This window comes from Humulus lupulus, chromosome 5, assembly GCF_963169125.1.
Source record: "Humulus lupulus chromosome 5, drHumLupu1.1, whole genome shotgun sequence".
Classification (NCBI taxonomy): Eukaryota; Viridiplantae; Streptophyta; class Magnoliopsida; order Rosales; family Cannabaceae; genus Humulus; species Humulus lupulus.
Window position 1 is genome coordinate 10,886,908 of NC_084797.1, and position 20,215 is coordinate 10,907,122.

Here is a 20,215-nt window from a genome sequence, read left to right on the forward strand (position 1 = left end):
AATAATTGAAAGGTTGATATTTAAGTTTTTTTAATTTTAAAAAAATGACTTATATAATCAAACAAAACGGATTAAAACCGTTTTCCTCTCATTTTTTTTTCCGAATTGTTTGGTTTGTTAATTGAACGGATCAGTCCAAACAGATTTGAAACTTCTTGTTCACTTGGACTAGACTGCTTGCCAGGGCCCAGGATGGACCAGATTGGGCTTCGTACTTGGGCCTTTGGCCCGTTAATGTCAACAGATTGTAATTATACATAATTATAAGAGATTTTTCATAAATATGAGTTTTATACTATTATTTGGAAAAATACAGTAATATTATATTTTTTTAATTTGTATGAAAAAATTTATTAAAAAATAAATAAAGTATGAAAAAAATAATTGCTAACTAAATAAATATGAAAATTTTGATTAAGAGTAAAATTACTTTATAAACTAAGTTTTATACAAAAATATGGAAAACTTAACTCTTAAAATTAAAAATTCTTAAAAAAAAGTCATATAATAATTTTTTTTTAAAAAAAACCATATTTTTACAAACTTTATTAAAACAAATCCATACAAAAATTTAATTTCCTCTAATACTAATTCCTTAAAAAAAACATAATACTAATTTGTATCACTATTTTAAAATTATTTTTTAAAAAAATATTGATCTCTCCGTCAACTGATTTCCATAATTATTTTTCCATATGTTTGGAATCCAGACTTTACCAAAGGGAAAGAAAAAAAGTGAGGAAAATATTTTAGACAAACAAAACAAATAATTTAATACAAATTTAATTGACTTAATACTATGATCCAGAAAGTAACAAATTTAAAAAGTACAAAATATAAAAATATACAAAAATTTCTTTCACTTTTTTTCCTTTACTTTCTCTCATTATTTTTATCATCAAGCATAATCCATAATTTTTTTAAGAGAGTAAAGAGAAAACTGAAGAGAAGCACAAGCGGAAAAGGCACGTGAGAAGCACGTGGACTGAGCTGGGGCGAGTTAGCGTTTTAGGACTGCAGAGAAGAGAACAACCAGTCTTCGTCCCCAAAAACCCAACTGCCAAATGCTCGGATCCATTATTTTTCACTCTCTGAATTTTCCCCCAATTCTTCAATTTCCACTCTAGGGTTTTCTGCTCTAACCCCTCTTTTCAATTCTCGTAAGACACTTTCTCACCAATCTCCTCGTGATCAAGATTCAAGCCCAAGGTACATCAAATTCGAATTATTGTACTTGATCATTGTATTTACGTGAAGCTTTTTGCTGTGACATTTTGTCTGTACGTTTTGATCTCGATTAGTAACCGAATTTTGTAATCCATGCGTGCCGCCGGACCCGAACGCTTGCTCTTCTTTACTCGTTGTTCAATTTGAGTCATTTGATTGTGTGTATGCACTGGATGTGGGAGATTTTGTAGGCTTGCAAGTTCTAGGGTTTTCAAAAAAATTTAAGCTTGAGTTTTGGGTGATTTGGTATGCGGGTTTAGATGCATGCATTTTTCGTTAGTGAATGTGCTTTTGGACTTGAATTTATTTTTTATTTTGTTTCAATTTTTATGCAGGTTTGTTGAGTAAGGGAGCTTTAAGGAGTTCGTTTTTATCACTAGAAAAATGGTAAGATCATATAAGCAGAGCATGTGATTGGATGTTTTCTTGTCATATTAATAAAAAGTAAATTGAATGGATATGGAACTTTTTTATTGATTCTCAGAATTACTTGATGGGAGCTTTCAAACCTTCTTGCAACATATCAATCACATTTAATGATGCAAAAACCCGCAAGCAGGTAGTACATAATTATTGCCAGATTGTATTTTAAAATCTGATGTTGTAGGAAGTGGAAATTTAGAAAATAAGAAGAGGTGGGTATGGAACTTGGTTCATAAGTTTGCTTTTGTTCCTGATTTAAGGTTCCATTCAAGAAGGAAAATGGTCAAACAGTGATGGTCCCACTATTTCAAAGTCAAGAAAACATTTCTGGCAAGGTGTGTTTATTGATAGGATTTATCTGATTCTTAGAATTTTAAAAATTCACTGTATTATATATTCTAAAGATATTTTTATTTTGTGGCACATTTTAGGTCTCTGTAGAGCCAGTTCCAGGAAAGAAGGTTGAACACAATGGTATAAAGGTTGAGCTTCTCGGTCAGATAGGTAAGTGTTTGCTGCAACCTTTCTTTGTGATATGCCATAAGAAAAAGAGGAGATATATTGAGAAGACTGTTAAAGTAAAAATTTAATTTTGTTATTTTTCATGGTATTCATGGAACCCTGACAATAATGAATGTTTGAATTTTTAAGGTGATTTACTGTTGATTAATTTATATTTTACCTATAATATTAGTACCATTGGAATATGCCTAGTTTGAACTCGGATGAATTACTTTACGGGTAATGAGGGTATTTTATTTGCTCTTTGTCTAATATTCTACCCGTTTCCTGCATTGAATTACTTTTTCCTTACTCAATAGATAGATTGGTCTTAGGATTTTTTTCCTGATATAATTATGTTTTACTTTGCAGAGATGTACTTTGACAGAGGCAACTTTTATGATTTTACTTCCCTTGGTGAGTATGCTTTTTTTCTTTTTGCCATTATCTTGGGACAGATTCTACTTCTGCAATGCTGCAATTTTCTATTATATTTTCTCATGAAAAACTTAGTCAGTTTCCAAAGACTTAGGAAGATGGAAACTCAATTATTTTTTAGTTTTCTGTATTCTTTATCATTATAGCTATAGTTGATAATATCTATTTCATTTCAATAGCTAGATATGATGAATATCTTTACAAGCGGCTGGATTTCTAGTTATACTTTTACTTTGCATGAATTTCTAAATTTGTTGCATTCATTGTAGTTCGTGAACTGGACATTCCTGGAGAAATATATGAAAAGAAGACATTTCCATTTGAGTTTTCTACAGTAGAAATGCCTTATGAGACATACAATGGGGTGAATGTGAGGCTAAGGTAAACGGGTTGCTCCTTTATACTGTTGATTTATTTTCATTTGCTCCCTCCATGGAGCACTTAAATGAACACCTTTTTTGCTCATCAATGATTTGAGATGTTGAGGGGATGTACTTATTCTTGCATTATAATGGCTTATATATTGCTCTTTCTAGGTATGTATTAAAAGTGACAATTAGCCGTGGTTACACTGGAAGCATAGTGGAATACCAGGACTTTATGGTAATGATTTATTTTTATTTACTATGTTTAGTGTGGGTCTGTTTACATGTTTCTATCTCATCATTTTTTTGTAAAGAGTAAGTTCGACAGTTATGATGCCCAAGTGTTTTCTTTATTAATTATGAGAAAGTTAGAACAGGGTTCAGTGTGCCATTATTATTTAATTGCTTAGGCTTGAAATAAACTCTTAAAAATAATTAAATAGTGTCTGAAAATGGAGCAAAGAAAAGTAAACAGCATTCTCTAACTACTGTACTGCTTCCTGGATTAAGAGTTTACAACTCTTAAACCAGGAAGCAGTACAGTAGTTAGAGAACACTGTATACTTTTCTTTGCTCCATTTTCAGACACTATTTAATTATTTTTACCACTTTTGTTGATTGAGGGATAAGAAAGCATGTTGCTTGGATATCCAAAAGTGGCAGTCATACCGTTATTATGCATAGTATTATCAATCTTACTTTCGTAAGTCTACTTTTTCATGCCCCTTCAAAGGTTGGGGAAATAAACTGTGGACTACATTATTGGAGGTCAATGTAATACCAGGCTATCTGGATATCTAAAGTTTTACCTATTTCTTTTCCCGACATGAGATATCCAACCTATTGAAATATGAAATATCAAAGTATATGATTGTCTCCGGCCTGTCAAAGTATAGGACAAATTACCATGTGCCTGAATGAAAGTTATGTATGTCTTATATCCTTTAGATATATGATAATTTTCTTATTAACTTTTACCATCGATTGGTTTTAACACCATGAGATACATATTCTGTTTATGTTTTTCTTTATGGTGATTTTAAGTAATATATGAACATGCATTGCATTTTTAGTTTCTAATGTTTTTACTTTATTGTTTAGGTTCGTAACTACACCCCACCTCCATCAATTAACAACAGCATCAAGGTAAGGCCGCCAAATTTTTAAAAAAAAATGTCAAACTATATCATACAAGTAAATTCTGCCTCTCTTTTATCAAAATTTTGTTAGATATTTTCAATAGGAGTGAATCTTCCATGCATATTCCATTTTTTAGCTGTATTTTATTGCTTTTATCTTTCTGCTGTCCAATTACTTATCCCAATGTTTGTCCCCTGGATGATTGTTGAAATCCACATCTTTGCAGATGGAAGTTGGAATTGAAGATTGCCTGCACATTGAGTTTGAGTACAACAAAAGCAAGTAAGTATCACACTTTTTACCATATATGTTTTAGTTTTGTTAAGCTAAATCTGGATTTTCATGTGGCTGACCTGTTGAGATCTGGTTTTGCAACTAAGGTGATCTCTCTTTTTAGTAATTGAAAAATGGGTATATAGTGACAACCTAATGCTGTAAGTGCTTATGTTATAAATTTAACATTGAACTATAAATATTACAGATATCATCTGAAAGACGTTATTATTGGGAAGATCTACTTTCTTCTAGTAAGAATTAAGATTAAAAATATGGATTTGGAAATCCGGCGTCGAGAGTCTACTGGTTCAGGGACCAATACACATGTTGAGACTGAAACGCTAGCTAAGTTCGAATTGATGGACGGTGCTCCAGTCAGAGGTCTGTTAATTCTTCCTAAATATTCTTACAATGTAAATTATTTACAAATGGGGAGCCATATAAGTCGTACAACAGATTTTAACTAATTTTTTTTTTAAATACTTCAACAAACTTGGATGATGATGAAGTTTCTGTCAATGATTTTCCTCATTAGCTTACTGCATAAATTTGTTTTCTCAGGTGAATCAATTCCAATCAGACTGTTTCTCAGTCCTTACGAACTGACACCAACACATCGAAATATCAACAACAAATTCAGTGTCAAGTATTATCTGAATCTCGTTCTGGTTGATGAAGAGGACAGACGGTACTTTAAGCAGCAGGAGATCACAATATACAGGCTGGAAGAAAATTCCTGAATACTCATCCTAAATGCTATCAGCATTCAACTAGTGACACTCTTGTAAAGCCTTGTCTTGAACTTTAGAACATATTTTGGTGGTGTGAGCGTCTCGATTGTTCAGGAGGCGCTGTAATGGCTTCTCGTTCTTGTTGATGTCTTGCGGGTTTTTCTTATTTCGCATATGGTTGCAAAATTGTGTAAATGGGGCGATGCAGAGAAGCAGGAGAGTCTTGCCTATTTGATTTTGTGTTTAAAAAAGGTGTTAAAACATTGATAGGATGCTCAACTTTTGAGTTTTGATTTACCATGGCAGGATGATAATAGGAAGAAATTCTATTTCTTTTACCTTTTTCTTGAATAACTGGTGCTTTTCTATATTTTGAAAGTAAACTAGACACTGTAAACAATGAATACTTGTGGGGTCTCTCTTGGGAATTTATGATGACTGCTTTATATATTGACTATTTTTTATTATTATTATTATTCAAAGAAAATGATTGTGTACTATTATTCAATCAACAGACAGGAGAACCAATTTGATATCTTTTGATTTTGCTTAATTTATGTTTTAACTAGCTGTTATCGATGATACTGATGAAACTATATTGTTTTTATTTAATTAGATTTTAAATATCTTTATGTACTTTTAATTAAGGACCAAGGTTATGAGCTACATCTGTCACTCCCATGATGTTAAAATTATTATATTATAAAATAATCAGAATGTAATACATCTTTTTTTCCTTTTTAAATAAAAAAAAATGAGTTGATCATTAGGATTAAATATGAAATAAAAGTAGGGAATATAATCATTTTGTACCTAGTTTGTATAATAATTTGAAATTGTACATATTTGGTATCCTAGTCTCAAACCTGAATAATAAAATTTTATCAATTTGACCAAAATATCATCAATTATGTGCAATTAAGTAATTAAATTTGAATTTGAAACTCATATAATTGAGAACAATTTTGTTATATTGATAAAATTTAAGTCTAGGGCACTAAATATGTACGATTTCAAATTACAGAATACCAAATGAGTATTATTGAAAACATAGGGTACCAAGTATGTATTTCGATAAAACACAAGGTATCAAATAAGTATTTCGATAAAACACAATGTATCAAATAAGTATTTACCATGCTTTTTATTATATCCATTTTCTATTCAGATTTGAATATATATATATATATATAAATATACTAGATACAAGCAATGTACAATACACGTTTGTTTAGTTTTATTTATAGAATTTATATATTAATTATTTTTATTAAATTTGTATCATTATCATATAAATTTCAAATAAATAAATAATATTATATATAAAAGAATGACAAAAACATATTAAATGAAAAATTAAACCAAAACATTGTTTATGATTTTTTTTTAAATATATATATATAATATGATAACTTTTTTAAACATAAATGATAATTTTTTAATAAAAATTAAGATTGTGTATTATATATTATTATAATGATATTTTATAATATTTAAATTCATATTAATATAAGTATTAAATATCTAATTTTTATATTAAATATTATTATAATAATGATATTTTATAATATTTAAATTTATATTAATATAATTAATAAATATCTATTTTTAGTTAGCTTTAAAGGTATATTCTGTTAAATATTTAGAAAATTTCGTTAAAGTTAATAAAACAACCAATTAAAATAAAAAAATTTCGTTATATACACATTTACATTTTTTATATAGAAGAGATATTTGACATTTTCCGAGTGTAGTGATCCTCTCAATATGCAGTCCCACATTGTGTTACTATCAATTCAAACTTTTATCTAATCTTTATCAAGATTGGAATTTCATCTTGATGAGTTAGTACATATAACTACACTTAAAATAATTAATAATCAACATAAAACTTGCTTAGATTAATTATATGTACATATTTTAAATAAATTTAACTTTTATAAATAATTGCATTTTATGAATAATTTTGAGGAAGACTCTCATATCATAAAATTCTCTATTATAACATAAAAACGTCAGTTATATAGCGTAACACTAGAAGTTATAAGAGATTGCCGAGTCAAAGGTTAATGTTAATATTCTATATAAATATTAATATTTATTCAATATGAGGCAACGAATGTGATTGAAGCTGGTAAATGACTATGATTGTGAGATTTTGTATCATCTGGGAAAGACTAATGTCGTGGCAGACACACTTAGTAGACGGAGTTACGGAAGCGTATTGACACTTAAAGGGATAGCAGAACCCTTACAATATGATATTAAGAAGTCTAAAATTGAGTTAATAACTGGACGATTAGCTAACCTCACTATCAAGCCAACACTTAAGGTGGAAATTAAGGAGAAACAACAAGAAGACAAATTTCTTCTTAAAAAGAGGGCATTACTACAAAGTTCGGATAATGCTGATTTTACGATGAATAAGGAAGCTACGTGTAATGCCCTAGATAGCTAAGACCGTTACAATGTGTACTTTAAATAGTGCTAGACTCGCTAATCAAGTCATTTGGCCATAAACGTGTAACTAAAAGTGATAAACGGACTAGGGTTAAAAAATTTAGTAAAAAAGAATGATCATCTCATGAAAAATGTTTAAGTTTGTACATGGGATCCCAAAATAAACATTTAAATGGTCATTTACAGTTCAAAAGGCCAATTACAACACAAGTTGGCCTAAGCGAAAAAATTAGGGTTCGACCCTAGTTCCTCTGTGAACCCCCGATCGTGGTGGTCGAGCAAGTTGCATACGTACACGCTTTATTTTCCAAGTGACCATAGGGTCGGTCAAGCATATACCACGCTCTTGGACAGGCCTAACCATATTGGGCTGCTGATGGACCCAAAATTGATATGTTTTAAATATTTATAACTCGCAAACACACAAATCATATATGAAGTTTAGTGTTCGTATAAGCACGAGGTCGAACCCAAATGAGTAAAGAAAATTATTTTAAACCAAAATTAATAAATTCTAACCTAACTCCAAAGATTGATGAGATTTAATGTCATGAACATAAAATAAAAGATTTAAAGTAAAGCTATATAAGAGAATAAAAATAAACCAATTATGATTTGAAAATAAGTTGTAAAAGAAAGATTATTAAAATACTAGAATCCACAAAATGTAAGTTTAATAATACTTATTAGTATATTGATTCCCAAGTTTTGGTGATAGTTAAAATAAGTCAAACTATCATTTTCCAAATAGATTTATAATTTTAAGCACAAATTATTTATAAAAAGATATGATTTTTCTTCACTTTTAAAAAAAAATATAATTTTAAAGTATTTGATGTGAATCAACCTAATGAAACAACAAAAAATCAAATAAAATTATTTATAAGGCAAAACATAATATTTTTGTTTAAAGCATTGGATGTGTATAATTTAATGACACATCTTGCACAAAGAATGTTATGTTTTGCAAAATGAAGAACAAGGTGCAATATTATCTAACAATCCAAAATATAAGATATTAAAGATGAAAGACATATATGGAGAAGAAAAATCTATAAACTTTGTTGCATTATAAGGAAAATCAACATACAACATAAATAATATCTAGTTACAAGTTGCTTCATCATGATCTTAATAATCTTATGAAAAAGATTAGAAGCACATAACTAGAATAGAAATTACAAAATAAATAAAATACATACTTGAAAATGCTTTTGAAAAACACTAAAATGGAAGAGAAAATGGTAGAAAAGATGATGGTTACCCAAAAAATTAAGCACCCTAAAATAGTATTGAATTTACATATTTATAGCCAAAATGAGAGTATTAAAATAATGAACTTAAATTAATTAAATTGATTAGATTAATTAAATAAAGTAAATATGGCATATAGAGGTAAATTATAATGTGTAATGATGATTTTTGTGGTGAAATGTGTAGACAAATTGGGTAAAAAGGTGGCATTTTTGGGCATTGTGGGACAAGACAAGGATGCATTTGTTGGGCTAGTGGCTGGTGGCTGGTGCAGGCGGATTGGGCTAGCTGGGGGGCTGCGTGGGCCAGGCGGCTAGGTTGAGGAGCTTTGGGCTGGGCTGGGCGTGTGGAGGCGAGCTGGGCCGAGAGGAAGCTGAGGCAGGCCCAATGGCTGGGAGAAGGGAGGCGCGGGTGGGCCTTGGGGAGCTTGGCTGGACAGGCGGGCTCGAATGGTGGAGGAAGGAGGCCTACGGGCTATTGGCTGCTAGAGGCGTGATTGGCCTGGGTAGGCGTGGGCCCGTGTGGCTGGGTTGGAAGCTTGGGCCATGGAGGCTTTTCTTCAGTCTTTTCAAAAATGCTATTTTTTCCTTTCTCTTCTCTTCTTTATTTTCAAGCATAAAAAAATGCAAAATACATCCTACAAAATAAATAAACATTAAATTATAATCAAATATTTTCAATTATAAAATAAATCATATTAAGTTCATGAAAATATTAATTAAAATTTAATTTACTTTGGAAATTAAGTTCGATAAAATCACATTTTTTTAACTTTCAATCTAACAACACTAATTTCAAATAATTAAACTACAACATATTATAATAAAATAAAAACATATAAAAATCTAAAAAATTACATTAAGACTAACAAATTCAAAATTATTTAAAAACTTAATAAGTTACTTAAAAACTCAAAGACTAAACAACAATTAGTATAAAAAATGTGGTAAAATAACTCTATTTTGTAGAGTTATCACCTGCGCTCAGCGCGCTATTGCCGCCCTAGACTTATAAGTCAACCCTTTCAGGCAGCGCTTAGCGCGCTATTGCCATTGTAACGTCTCAAATTACCTAATAAGACTTAGGACCTTGATTAGGGTGCCAGGATGACAATATATGGAGTTATATGCTTATATGAGTTATATTCGTGTGTAATTATGTAATTATATGAGTTGTATGATAATATGACTAGTTATGCATGTTTAGGAGTACTAAATATGTATGTGTGCCCATTTCTTATTAGAAGGGCAATTTTTGTAATTTGGCCCGTTATTGGCAAAATTATATATATGTACCTATGTGTGATATATGTGACAGACCACATTATCATGTGGGTTTATTTGGGTTACTCGGCATGAGACGATCCTAGGCAGCAAGTTAGTGGGAAAGTCACAACGGGACCCAATACCCGACTCGGGGCGAGTCAAGGAATATCGTGGGTAACTGATACATTATCGGGTTATCGGGTAATGAGAATGAATAATTAAGGATATATTTGGAGTTAGTGAGATTAGGAGGGAATACTGGGGATTTTGACCATTTTGTCCTCGGGGACGTTTTTGGTACCTTGAGCCTCGAGATTAGCTTAAGTAACTGTAACGCCCTGGCTACCCCAGAACAGTTACGGAGAACGGTGAACCAGAAATTTGACCCGCTACCCGAGTCCTTTGGTTAAAACGTGATCTAAGTGTTATTAACAGGTTAAGGTGGAAAACCAGTAAAAAGGAAAGGGTACTTTTCATTAAGTAAATAAACTGCTCATGAGCCTTTTCAAAATGTTTACAAGTAGTTCATGATACAAAAGAGTTGCTACAGTTCCAAATATACAATCCCCGCCGGCCTAAGCGGCAAAAATAGGGTAAACCCCTAGTCCCTCTGAGAACTCCTTGACCGTGGCAGTCAAGCGGCCCTGTATGTACATCACATCGCCCAAGCTCTCCACTCAAGGCTGGCCAAGCTTTTCCTTCCCTTTACCTGCACCACATAGCACCCATGAGCCAAGGCCCAGCAAGAAGACATAATAAAACATGATATAATATCAACAACGATCATAATAACCATTCAGGACTAACAGTCCAACAAATAGGTGACGATAGCCAAAAGCCACAATAATGAGCATCGCTCCCTCTAGCCATGTGACGATAGGGTCACCAGGGCTCAACTGAGAAGTGAATCATTCATAAGTTGTTTAGGACAGGTGTATGGTGATTAGTCACCAACATAACCTTCCTCACGACTCTGGAGTTGAAACTATGGACAACGTCCCTTAGCCATGTGACAAACAGTCACCGAGGTCATATATCTTAGCTATATTCATCTGGTTGTAAGCCAGGCAAGCGCTTATAAGTTTCTCGACCCTAGGGTCGGTCTGGCATTAATGCTATAGAGCCATTCAATGCATAATTCTCGACTTTAGAGTCGGTCCCTGACTAGTCAGTGTCTCAAACAGGTAAACAACGCTCAATAGCATCTAATATGTAATCCATGTCCACATATATCAACCAACATGCCTCAGGTATCAAACCACGCATGTCATATACCTATACAGGGTGCAACTATATTCAAACACCGTTTTCTTACCTCTGGTTCGAGTGAGAATAATTATATGAACGACCCCCGAGAACGATCAACCTTTAAATTCCTCGACGGTCACCTGGTCATAACCAAGATATAGGATTCGTCAATAAAAATGATAACTGAGGGTTCCCAAACCAAATCCCAGCCCCCCGAGACCTCAAATACTACCCAACCGGGTACTAGGTCCAACCCCGAGGCCTATGGTTTGAATCCCTAAGCTAAAAACCACTTTTTAGCAAATTTTGGCCTTATGGGCCGCGACCCCAAAAAGCCGTGCCGTGGCACGCCCCAAGCCCTATGTGCCAGACGCGCATGGGCCGCGGCACCCAGCCCAGTTCAACAACTAGCCCATGCACGAACCAGATTTTCCCCCTGTGCGTTTTTCTCTCAAACCATCATAAAACCTCCTCCAAACATGTAATTAAACCCCCTTACAACATCCTTATCTCACTCACACCAAACCCCAATCAACTAACACCAAAAACCTCCTTGAATTATCACAAGCTAACACAAGTCTCCAACCCAGCCCTTAAGTTTCCCTAGCTTGAATTATCACCAAGAACACAAAACCACCAAAGGAGCAATGAAGGAGATGAGGTACGGGTAAGGGAGAGGCAAATCCCTGTTTTTGTTCTGTTTTATTCTACAGCCTTCAACCACTAAACATCATATAAATCCTCCCTAAAATGACCAAAATGCCCTTATGTCATCTTAAGCCTCTAAAGTCACCCCAAGGGCAAAATTGGTACTTCTAGCTTAACCCGTTAATCATAATTAACGCTTCCCAATTCCCGCTAATCTCAATATCCTCGAACACCAATATTTCATAACCCGTTACCCTAAAATCCCTGGTAACGCTATAACCTTTAAATTCACCCCGAGACTCACCCCGAGCCTCGAGCTCAAACCTGTTATGACCAAACCGACAAATCATGTTTAAAGATCGTCTCATGTCGGAATACTCGAACCAATCCACATTATAATGTGGTCTCACAATATATCATTATCGCACATACAAATATTCAATTATACCCTCAACGGGCCAAATTACCAGAATACCCTTGTAAACAAATGTGGACTCACATGCATGCATTTAACATCATATGATAATATAATTCTCATAAACATGCATAAGCACATTTAATGGCATAATTAAACAGTTATGGCCCTCCCGGCCTACTAATCCAGCCATTAACCATAATAGGGAATCCGGGGCATTATAGTAACTTAAGCCTTAAGGAAACAAAACATAAACACAAAAACACTTGCAGCACCGACTCTCTCTTTCTCTCTCTCTCACTCTCTCTCAATTGTGAGTGAAGTTCTTGAGAAATTAAGGAGATTTTTGGCTGGAAACTTAGGAATTAAAGGCTCAGGTTAGGATTCGGGATTGGTTGTGGCTAGAAGATCACCATTCACAGCAAAGGTAAAACTTTAATCCCTATTTTAGATAAATTTATGTCATGTTTCCCTTGAAATTTGAGGTGTTCTTGAGCCTTGTGGCTCAAGTGATAGATTGTGAATCTTTGTGGGTTTTTAATCAAATTTTAAGTTGGGTTATGTTGTTGATATTAGGCTGAATCTGTTATGTGGATTAATTGTTGTTCTAGGAATGATTTGGGTAGATTTTGGTAAGTTATTGACTAGAAGAAAACAGAGGAAATCTGGGTTCGCAGGGTCAAGTCGCGACCCTGTTCTTGGGGCGCCGCGACCTAAGCGAACCTAGGGCCAAGGGGGAGTTTCTGCTTTAGGGGCGCGCCGCGAACCTCTAGGCAAGGTCACGACCCGTGTCCAGGTTCCAGGCAGGAGGGAGCCTTTGACCTGGGAGGCGCGCCGCAGCCCTCAAGGACAAGTCGCGGCCCGCCTGGGCCTTTTTGGCTGCTGTAGGATTTTAGTGACGAGAATTCAAACCTAAGGGCTCGGGATTGATTCTACTACTCGGTTTAGTAGAATTCGAGGTCTTGGAGGCTAGGATTCGGTCCGGAAGCCTTTATTTGCTCGTTATTGATGGAATCCTATATTATGTTGTGACTAGGTTATCGTTAGGGGCTCGGAATCGGGATCGTGCTCGAGGGTCGTTTTTATTATTACGCTATACTCGGACCTAGGGTAAGAAAACTGCACTCAATACATGATATATGTGATTAGGGCTTGGCTCGGTTGTTGATTATAATTACGAATAGGGCTCGGGCCCCTGAGAATGTACGTGTTGTTATATTATTTTATAATATAATGTAATATTATATTATATTATAATATAATGTTTTAGATTAAATAAATGTGACAAAGAGTGTTACATATTGTAACATATTATAGAGAGTTACAATATTTAGATATATGAGAAATATCCAAATATGTAACATATTTGGTGTTACAAATTCAGCTACAAATTTGTAACTTCCAAATATTACCCTTTATTGTGTAAGTTTGGTGTTACACAATATTGAGAAGAATTTCATAAAGACATATCTGAAATGGCTGTTAGAGATATGATTTTAACCCTAATAATGTATTTTGGGGGTTACAAAATCAATTGAGAGGGTTTGGAACCATTTGGAAAAACAGCACAAAATTTTGTGCTGAAAATGGTCAGTGGTCGCGACCACTGAATGTTGGTGGCCGCGGCCTATGGGACAAAGAGTAGTGGCCGCGGCCACAGGCTAAAAACTGACCATTTCTTCAGTTTTTTCAATCTCTGTTGAACGGCTTAAGAAACCCAAATAACTCCCAAATCTCATTTTTAATTCCATAATAATCCAATTAATCATTGGTAACAACCATGAGGGTTGGTAGAATTGGAAATTCAAAGGGTGTCTCTAAACTCTATAAATAGGAGCCTATAGCTCACTTGAAAGACACAACATTTCTATCCATTAAAGCACTTGGCTAGAAACACCTCGAGGCTTGATAATTCCAGAAAGCATTTCCAATATCCGAGAGAGATCTCTTAGTGCTTGAGTTAGGGGGAAATAAGCTTTTGGACAAAGGTTTTAAACCTTGTTAAAGTTGGTGATCCCTAACACTCTTCACATAGGTTGTGTAAGTGAGAGTTTACTTTTGTTTATGTTCTTACATTTTATACTATTGCTTTTCTTCTTATTCTCTTGTTCTATTTACTTGTAACTTTTGTTTAGAATTGTAATCTTCCTTTCTTTTATTTCAAACACCTTTACTTTACTTGTACCAAGACCTAGTGAGGTTGGATAAGTTTGATGGATCCAATTGAACTAGGTGGTAAGACAAGGTAAGTGTAAATGTATACACTATTTTATATAATAGTGATGAAATTTTATTTCATGTATTAGCATGTTTTTCAAATGTTGATATATGAATAATTGTGTAAATGTTAACATGTTAATACAATATGAGATACATTGTAACATAGTTAACACATCTACTTGTGAAAGATAACGTGTAATCCTTAGAAGTGAACTTTTGACAAGCTCTATATAATCTAGGGGTTGGTTATCTTATGTATACTATATGTGAGATAGTAGTACATACATTTGACATGAAAATTATGTTTTGAGATTTTATAAAGTATGATAATTAGGTAGTTTTTGACATGCCTATATATTGACTTTATGAATAAATAGTATATATCAATATGTGGATATGTGAATTATTGTATGATATTTGTGATATACTTACAATATAATTATGAGATTCAAAATACATGCTAATATGATGGATATATGTTGACAAATTATGTGAAATTTCTTTGAGACATAATTATGTTAATATATAAAAGTATTTTGATATATACATGAAAATTATCATGATTATTATGGTGTGCCATATAATATGATTATTAAGGTGATAATAATATAAATATCTTCTATCCTCTATTATTGCAATGTGATGAGTTACCATTTATTTGGTAAATAAAGAGAATTATTTGGAAATTAAATTTCTCATTTAAAGTGTTAAGCATCTCAATTATGAGATAAGAAAAGATGAACCTAAGGGGGTTACATCTTTTTATAAGTGTCTTTCCATTGCAAGCAATCAAAGTGGATTCAAAGATTGTGGGATGACATATTGACCTATAGGCTTGGAGTTTAAAAGTGTGGTCAAAAGAGAAAACATTTGAGAATTATTTAGTGACAACTGTTATCCCCATTTCTCCCCAAGTGTACGGACCCACTCTAAGTTTATGGGCCGCCTTCCAAGAACTTAAAGCCCAGATCAGGCCCAGTAGACGAAGACAAAACGAACATTGGCGGGCCAAGTCTCGGTAAAGCCCAAAGGGCATCCTGGAATATAAGCCAGGACCATCGTCTTGGCGTGTTGCATACTCCCGCGACCGTATTCTGGGATGTTTCCCGGGATGCAATGAAGAGGTCGTGGCTCCCAAGTCCGAGATTAGATCGAGACGGTTGTGGATGAACCCGGGTCCTGGGAAATGAACCGGGACCCTGGTAAATGAAGAAGGATGTTGGTAAACGGACCTGGACCCGGTGGTCAGGTTGGGCGTGATAAAGTATGCCTGATACTGACATCACCCCAAGAAGTGTGGAGCTATTTCCCCATAGTTAACCTGCAAAAGAGGTTACATTGGGAATGTATTCAGAACTATACTGCCACTACTCTGATAGATCCTGTTCCCCGAATCTCCCTCGAAGCCCACGACACCCAGACTGACGCAGCATTCTGTCGTGAGCCTTTTAGTATGGTTATGTTTGGGCAAGCCCAATGGGCCTTAGGTAATGTACTTTTTATATTTCAATCCTTTGTATTACGCCTCCATCAGAGAGCAAACAATATTTACACCCTTATTGGGCTCGGATTAGTCCGGCCCAAGCCCAGTGCACTCACTTGCCTATAAATATGAACAGTGGTGCACTGGAGAAAACGATTGAATTCTCTTCGAAGAGGCTACACTCTGCTCAAATTCAGAGAGTTCATTACTTGAGCTCTTAAAAGCTGTAATACAATCGACTCGTGGACTAAGGCTGATTAACGCCCCAACCACGTAAAACTCCTTGTGCGATAATCTTTATTTATTACTTTCTAAGCTCTCTTATTTTTTATAATTCTAGTTTCCGAAAAACTCGGTAAACAACAACAATTCTCAAATATTCAATGTCTCAATGACGTGACATTACAAAATTGGAGAAGCAATCTTGAATCTTTATACCAATAGTGAATAAGGTTCAAGAGAATTTTATTCATTCTTGTTAAAGATGGTGATATGTTTTAAATTAATCTCAATGAGGAGATAATGTTAAACCAAAGCATTAGAAATCAAAGTATTTAAATAAATCATTGAGAGTTTATTTTCTTTGATTTAAGTGTTTAAAATTGACATCCTCAAATTGATTTTTGATGAGAAAATCAATGGATGTCAAAATGATATTATCAAAAGAATCTCAAAGAGACTCTTAAAAATGCACAAAAGTTGTTTAAGTGATTTTGAGATTATTTAGACAACTAAAAGTGAAATTAGTGATTATTTGCTTGAGAAATTTTCACATGGTATTTATATCTCCACATTAGTTATGGAAAGGAAGAAAACTCAACATAGGGTACTTCAAAGTGTGGGGGAGCCTTGCATATTGCAAGAAAAATGAACCTAATAGAACAAAGTTAGGTTCAAGAGCCATAAAGTGTTCTTTTGTTGGTTATGCCAACAATAGTAAAGCTTATAGGCTATTAGACTTAAAGTCTAATATTGTGATTGAATCTAGAGAAGTTGAATTCTTTGGTAACATGTTATGTGACAACAATTCTCAAGCTTCAACATCTCTAAAGGAGAAGTTGTTACATGAGAACAATTCTCAAGCTTCTACATCCAAAGTTGATTCTCAAGAGGAGAATTCTCAAAAGAATGTAAAGCAACCCTTTGAACTTAGAAGAAGTCAAATGCTTAAAAATCATAAAAGTCTAGTAGTGGATGAGATAGATTCTCAACGAATTTCATTCTACATGGTAGAAGGAAATACAGAGGAAGTCATTAGGAAAATTTCTATTGTACTTCTCGTTGAGGATGATCCTAAGACTTATAGAGAAGCTATGCAATCGAGAGATAGTGAATTTTGGAAATAAGCAATCAATGATGAGATGGATTCAATTATTTCCAACAACACTTGGGAATTGGTAGATCTCCCACCGGGGTCTAAGCCAATTGGGTGTAAGTGGGTATTTAGGAGAAAATACCACACTGACGGCACTATCCAAACCTTTAAAGATAGATTAGTAGCTAAAGGGTTTAGGCAAAAAGAGGGTATCAATTATTTTGATACCTATGCGCCTGTTGCAAGAGCAACTTCTATAAGAATTTTGTTCGTTTTAGCTTCTATACACAACTTGTATGTTCATCAAATGGATGTCAAAACGGCATTCCTTAATGGTGACCTCAATGAGGAGGTCTATAAGGAACAACTTGAAGGGTTTGTCCTACCAAAATATGAACATAAAGTATGTAGACTTGTAAAATCCTTATATGGATTGAAATAAGCTCCTAAGGAATGGCATGAGAAATTTGATCAAGCCATCATGTCTAATAGGTTTAGACATTTCAATGGAGACAAATGTTTGTATTCCAAAACTTGTAAGGGATATGTGATCATTGTTTGCTTATATGTGGATGACATGCTTATTCTAAGTGATAACATGAAAGGAATAGAAGAAACGAAGATGTTTCTATCATCAACCTTCAAGATGAAAGATCTTGGAGAAGTTGACACCATACTTGGTATCAAAGTACAGAAACATAGTGGGGGTTTTGCGTTGGGTCAAGTCCACTATGTTGAGAAAGTATTGAACAAATATAACCATCTCAAGGTTAAAGATGACAATACTCCATTCGATCATAGTGTAAATCTAGAAAAGAATGAAGGAAGAGCGGTGGCTTAATTGGAGTACGCTGCCCAATGTACTAGACTTGATATAGCATTTGCGGTAAGTAAACTTAGTAGGTTTACAAGTAATCCAAGTGTGGATCACTGGAGGGCGATTGGAAGAGTCCTAGGTTATCTCAAGAAAACCAAATGACTAAGCCTTCACTACTCCAAATTTTCTTCAATCTTAGAAGGATATACAGATGCAAGTTGGATATCCAATCTTAGGGACAACTTGTCTACAACTGATTGGGTATTTACACTTGGTGGAGGTGCAATTTCTTGGGGTTCCAAGAAACAAACCTGTATATCTCATTCCACTATGGAAGCAGAGTTTATAGCTCTAGCTGCTACCGGCAAAGAGGTCGAATGGTTAAGGGATCTATTGATAGAGATACCCCTAATCAAAGAGATTGTATCCACTATATCGATACATTGTGATAGCCAAGCGACATTGTGATAGCCAAGCGACATTGGCTAGAGCATACATCAGAGTGTATAATGGGAAGTCTAGATACATTAGTCTAAGACATGTATGTGTAAGATAATTGATTCAAAGAGGAATCATCTCAATATCCTATGTGAGAATAAGTGAAAATCTGGTAGATCCTTTCACTAAGCCACTGACGAGAGACTTAGTGGCTACATCATCTTGAGGGATGGGACTTAAACTCCCTAAAGAGATTCACGATTGATGGTAACCTATCTTAACACTAGTTATTCAACTAGTGTTAGGTTCAATAGGTAACAACAAGTCAATCAAGTGAATATTAGTTGTACTCAAAACAAGTCCCATCTGAGATATTGAGTACTTGTGAGTTACCTAGTTGAGGGTTAAAACCGAAAGGTTTTTAATAGAATTCAGTCTTGTGAAGACAAGTATTTTTGGTAACAAAATACTGTAAGAATCCTACCTATATGGACTTAGGGGTGGTGCCGCCTCTCATGAGAATTGGGAGTATTCTCAAGAACGTCCATGAATGGAAAGTGCACATGGCCATTAACGGTGCAAAGCGAGACATAGAGGTCTCAAGTGAACATCGCAAATGTGTGTGTGTTATCACCGATTTGTTATCATGAAAAGATGGTTCAACGCCTAGTGCAACCAAATTTTCGACAAACTTTGTGATAATTACACTATAGTAAAGTTCAAGTTGAAAAACACTTTACTTTATGCACTAATGCAATAGCTCCTATAAGAGAGAGTTCTTATTTAATCAAGTGGGAGATTTGTTATATTTTAAAATATAATGATTGATTAAATAAGTGTTACAATAGATAACTATTTAATCTAGTGGGGGAATGTTATATTATTTTATAATATAATGTAATATTATATTATAATATAATGTTTTAGATTAAATAAATGTGACAAAGAGTGTCACATATTGTAACATATTATAGAGAGTTACAATATTTAGATATATAAGAAATATCCAAATATGTAACATATTTGGTGTTACAAATTCAGCTACAAATTTGTAAATTCCAAATATTACCCTTTATTGTGTAAATTTGGTGCTACACAATATTGAGATGAATTTCATAAAGCCATATGTGAAATGGCTATTAGAGATATGATTTTAACCCCAATAATGTGTTTTGGGGGTTACAAAATCAATTGGGAGGGTTTGGAACCGTTTGGAAAAACAACACAAAATTTTGTTATGAAAATGGTCAGTGGCCGCGGCCTGTGGGACAGAGAGTAGTGGCCGCGGCCACAGGCCAAAAACTGATCATTTTTTCAGTTTTTTCAATATTTGTTGAACGACTCAAAAAACCCAAATAACTCCCAAATCTCATTTTTATTCCATAATAATCCAATTAATCATTGGTAACAGCCATGGGAGTTGGTGGAATTTGAAATTCAAAGGGTATCTCTAAACTTTATAAATAGGAGCCTATAGCTCACTTGAAAGACACAACATGTCTATCCATTAGAGCACTTGGCTAGAAACATCTTGAGGCTTGATAATTCCAT

The 20,215-nt window shown here is 34.0% G+C and overlaps 1 protein-coding gene across 1 annotated transcript; it reads left to right on the forward strand.

Moving 5' to 3' along the window:
• Positions 1 to 915: 915 nt before the first annotated feature.
• Positions 916 to 5,551, forward strand: LOC133834426 (vacuolar protein sorting-associated protein 26A). Its single transcript, XM_062264036.1, has 12 exons — positions 916 to 1,209; positions 1,563 to 1,614; positions 1,712 to 1,786; positions 1,911 to 1,985; positions 2,082 to 2,154; positions 2,524 to 2,568; positions 2,859 to 2,970; positions 3,126 to 3,192; positions 4,056 to 4,100; positions 4,321 to 4,376; positions 4,576 to 4,751; positions 4,932 to 5,551. Exons 2-12 carry the CDS (start codon positions 1,612 to 1,614, stop codon positions 5,108 to 5,110), a joined length of 906 nt encoding a protein of 301 aa, XP_062120020.1. The 5' UTR covers positions 916 to 1,209; positions 1,563 to 1,611; the 3' UTR covers positions 5,111 to 5,551.
• Positions 5,552 to 20,215: the final 14,664 nt, after the last annotated feature.

Bases quoted from the DNA above. Each gene is read 5' to 3' on its own strand.
- LOC133834426 (XM_062264036.1), top strand. The intron at 1,787-1,910 runs GTAGTACATAAT...TCCTGATTTAAG, and splicing joins ATGCAAAAACCCGCAAGCAG to GTTCCATTCAAGAAGGAAAA. The intron at 1,986-2,081 runs GTGTGTTTATTG...GGCACATTTTAG, and splicing joins AAGAAAACATTTCTGGCAAG to GTCTCTGTAGAGCCAGTTCC.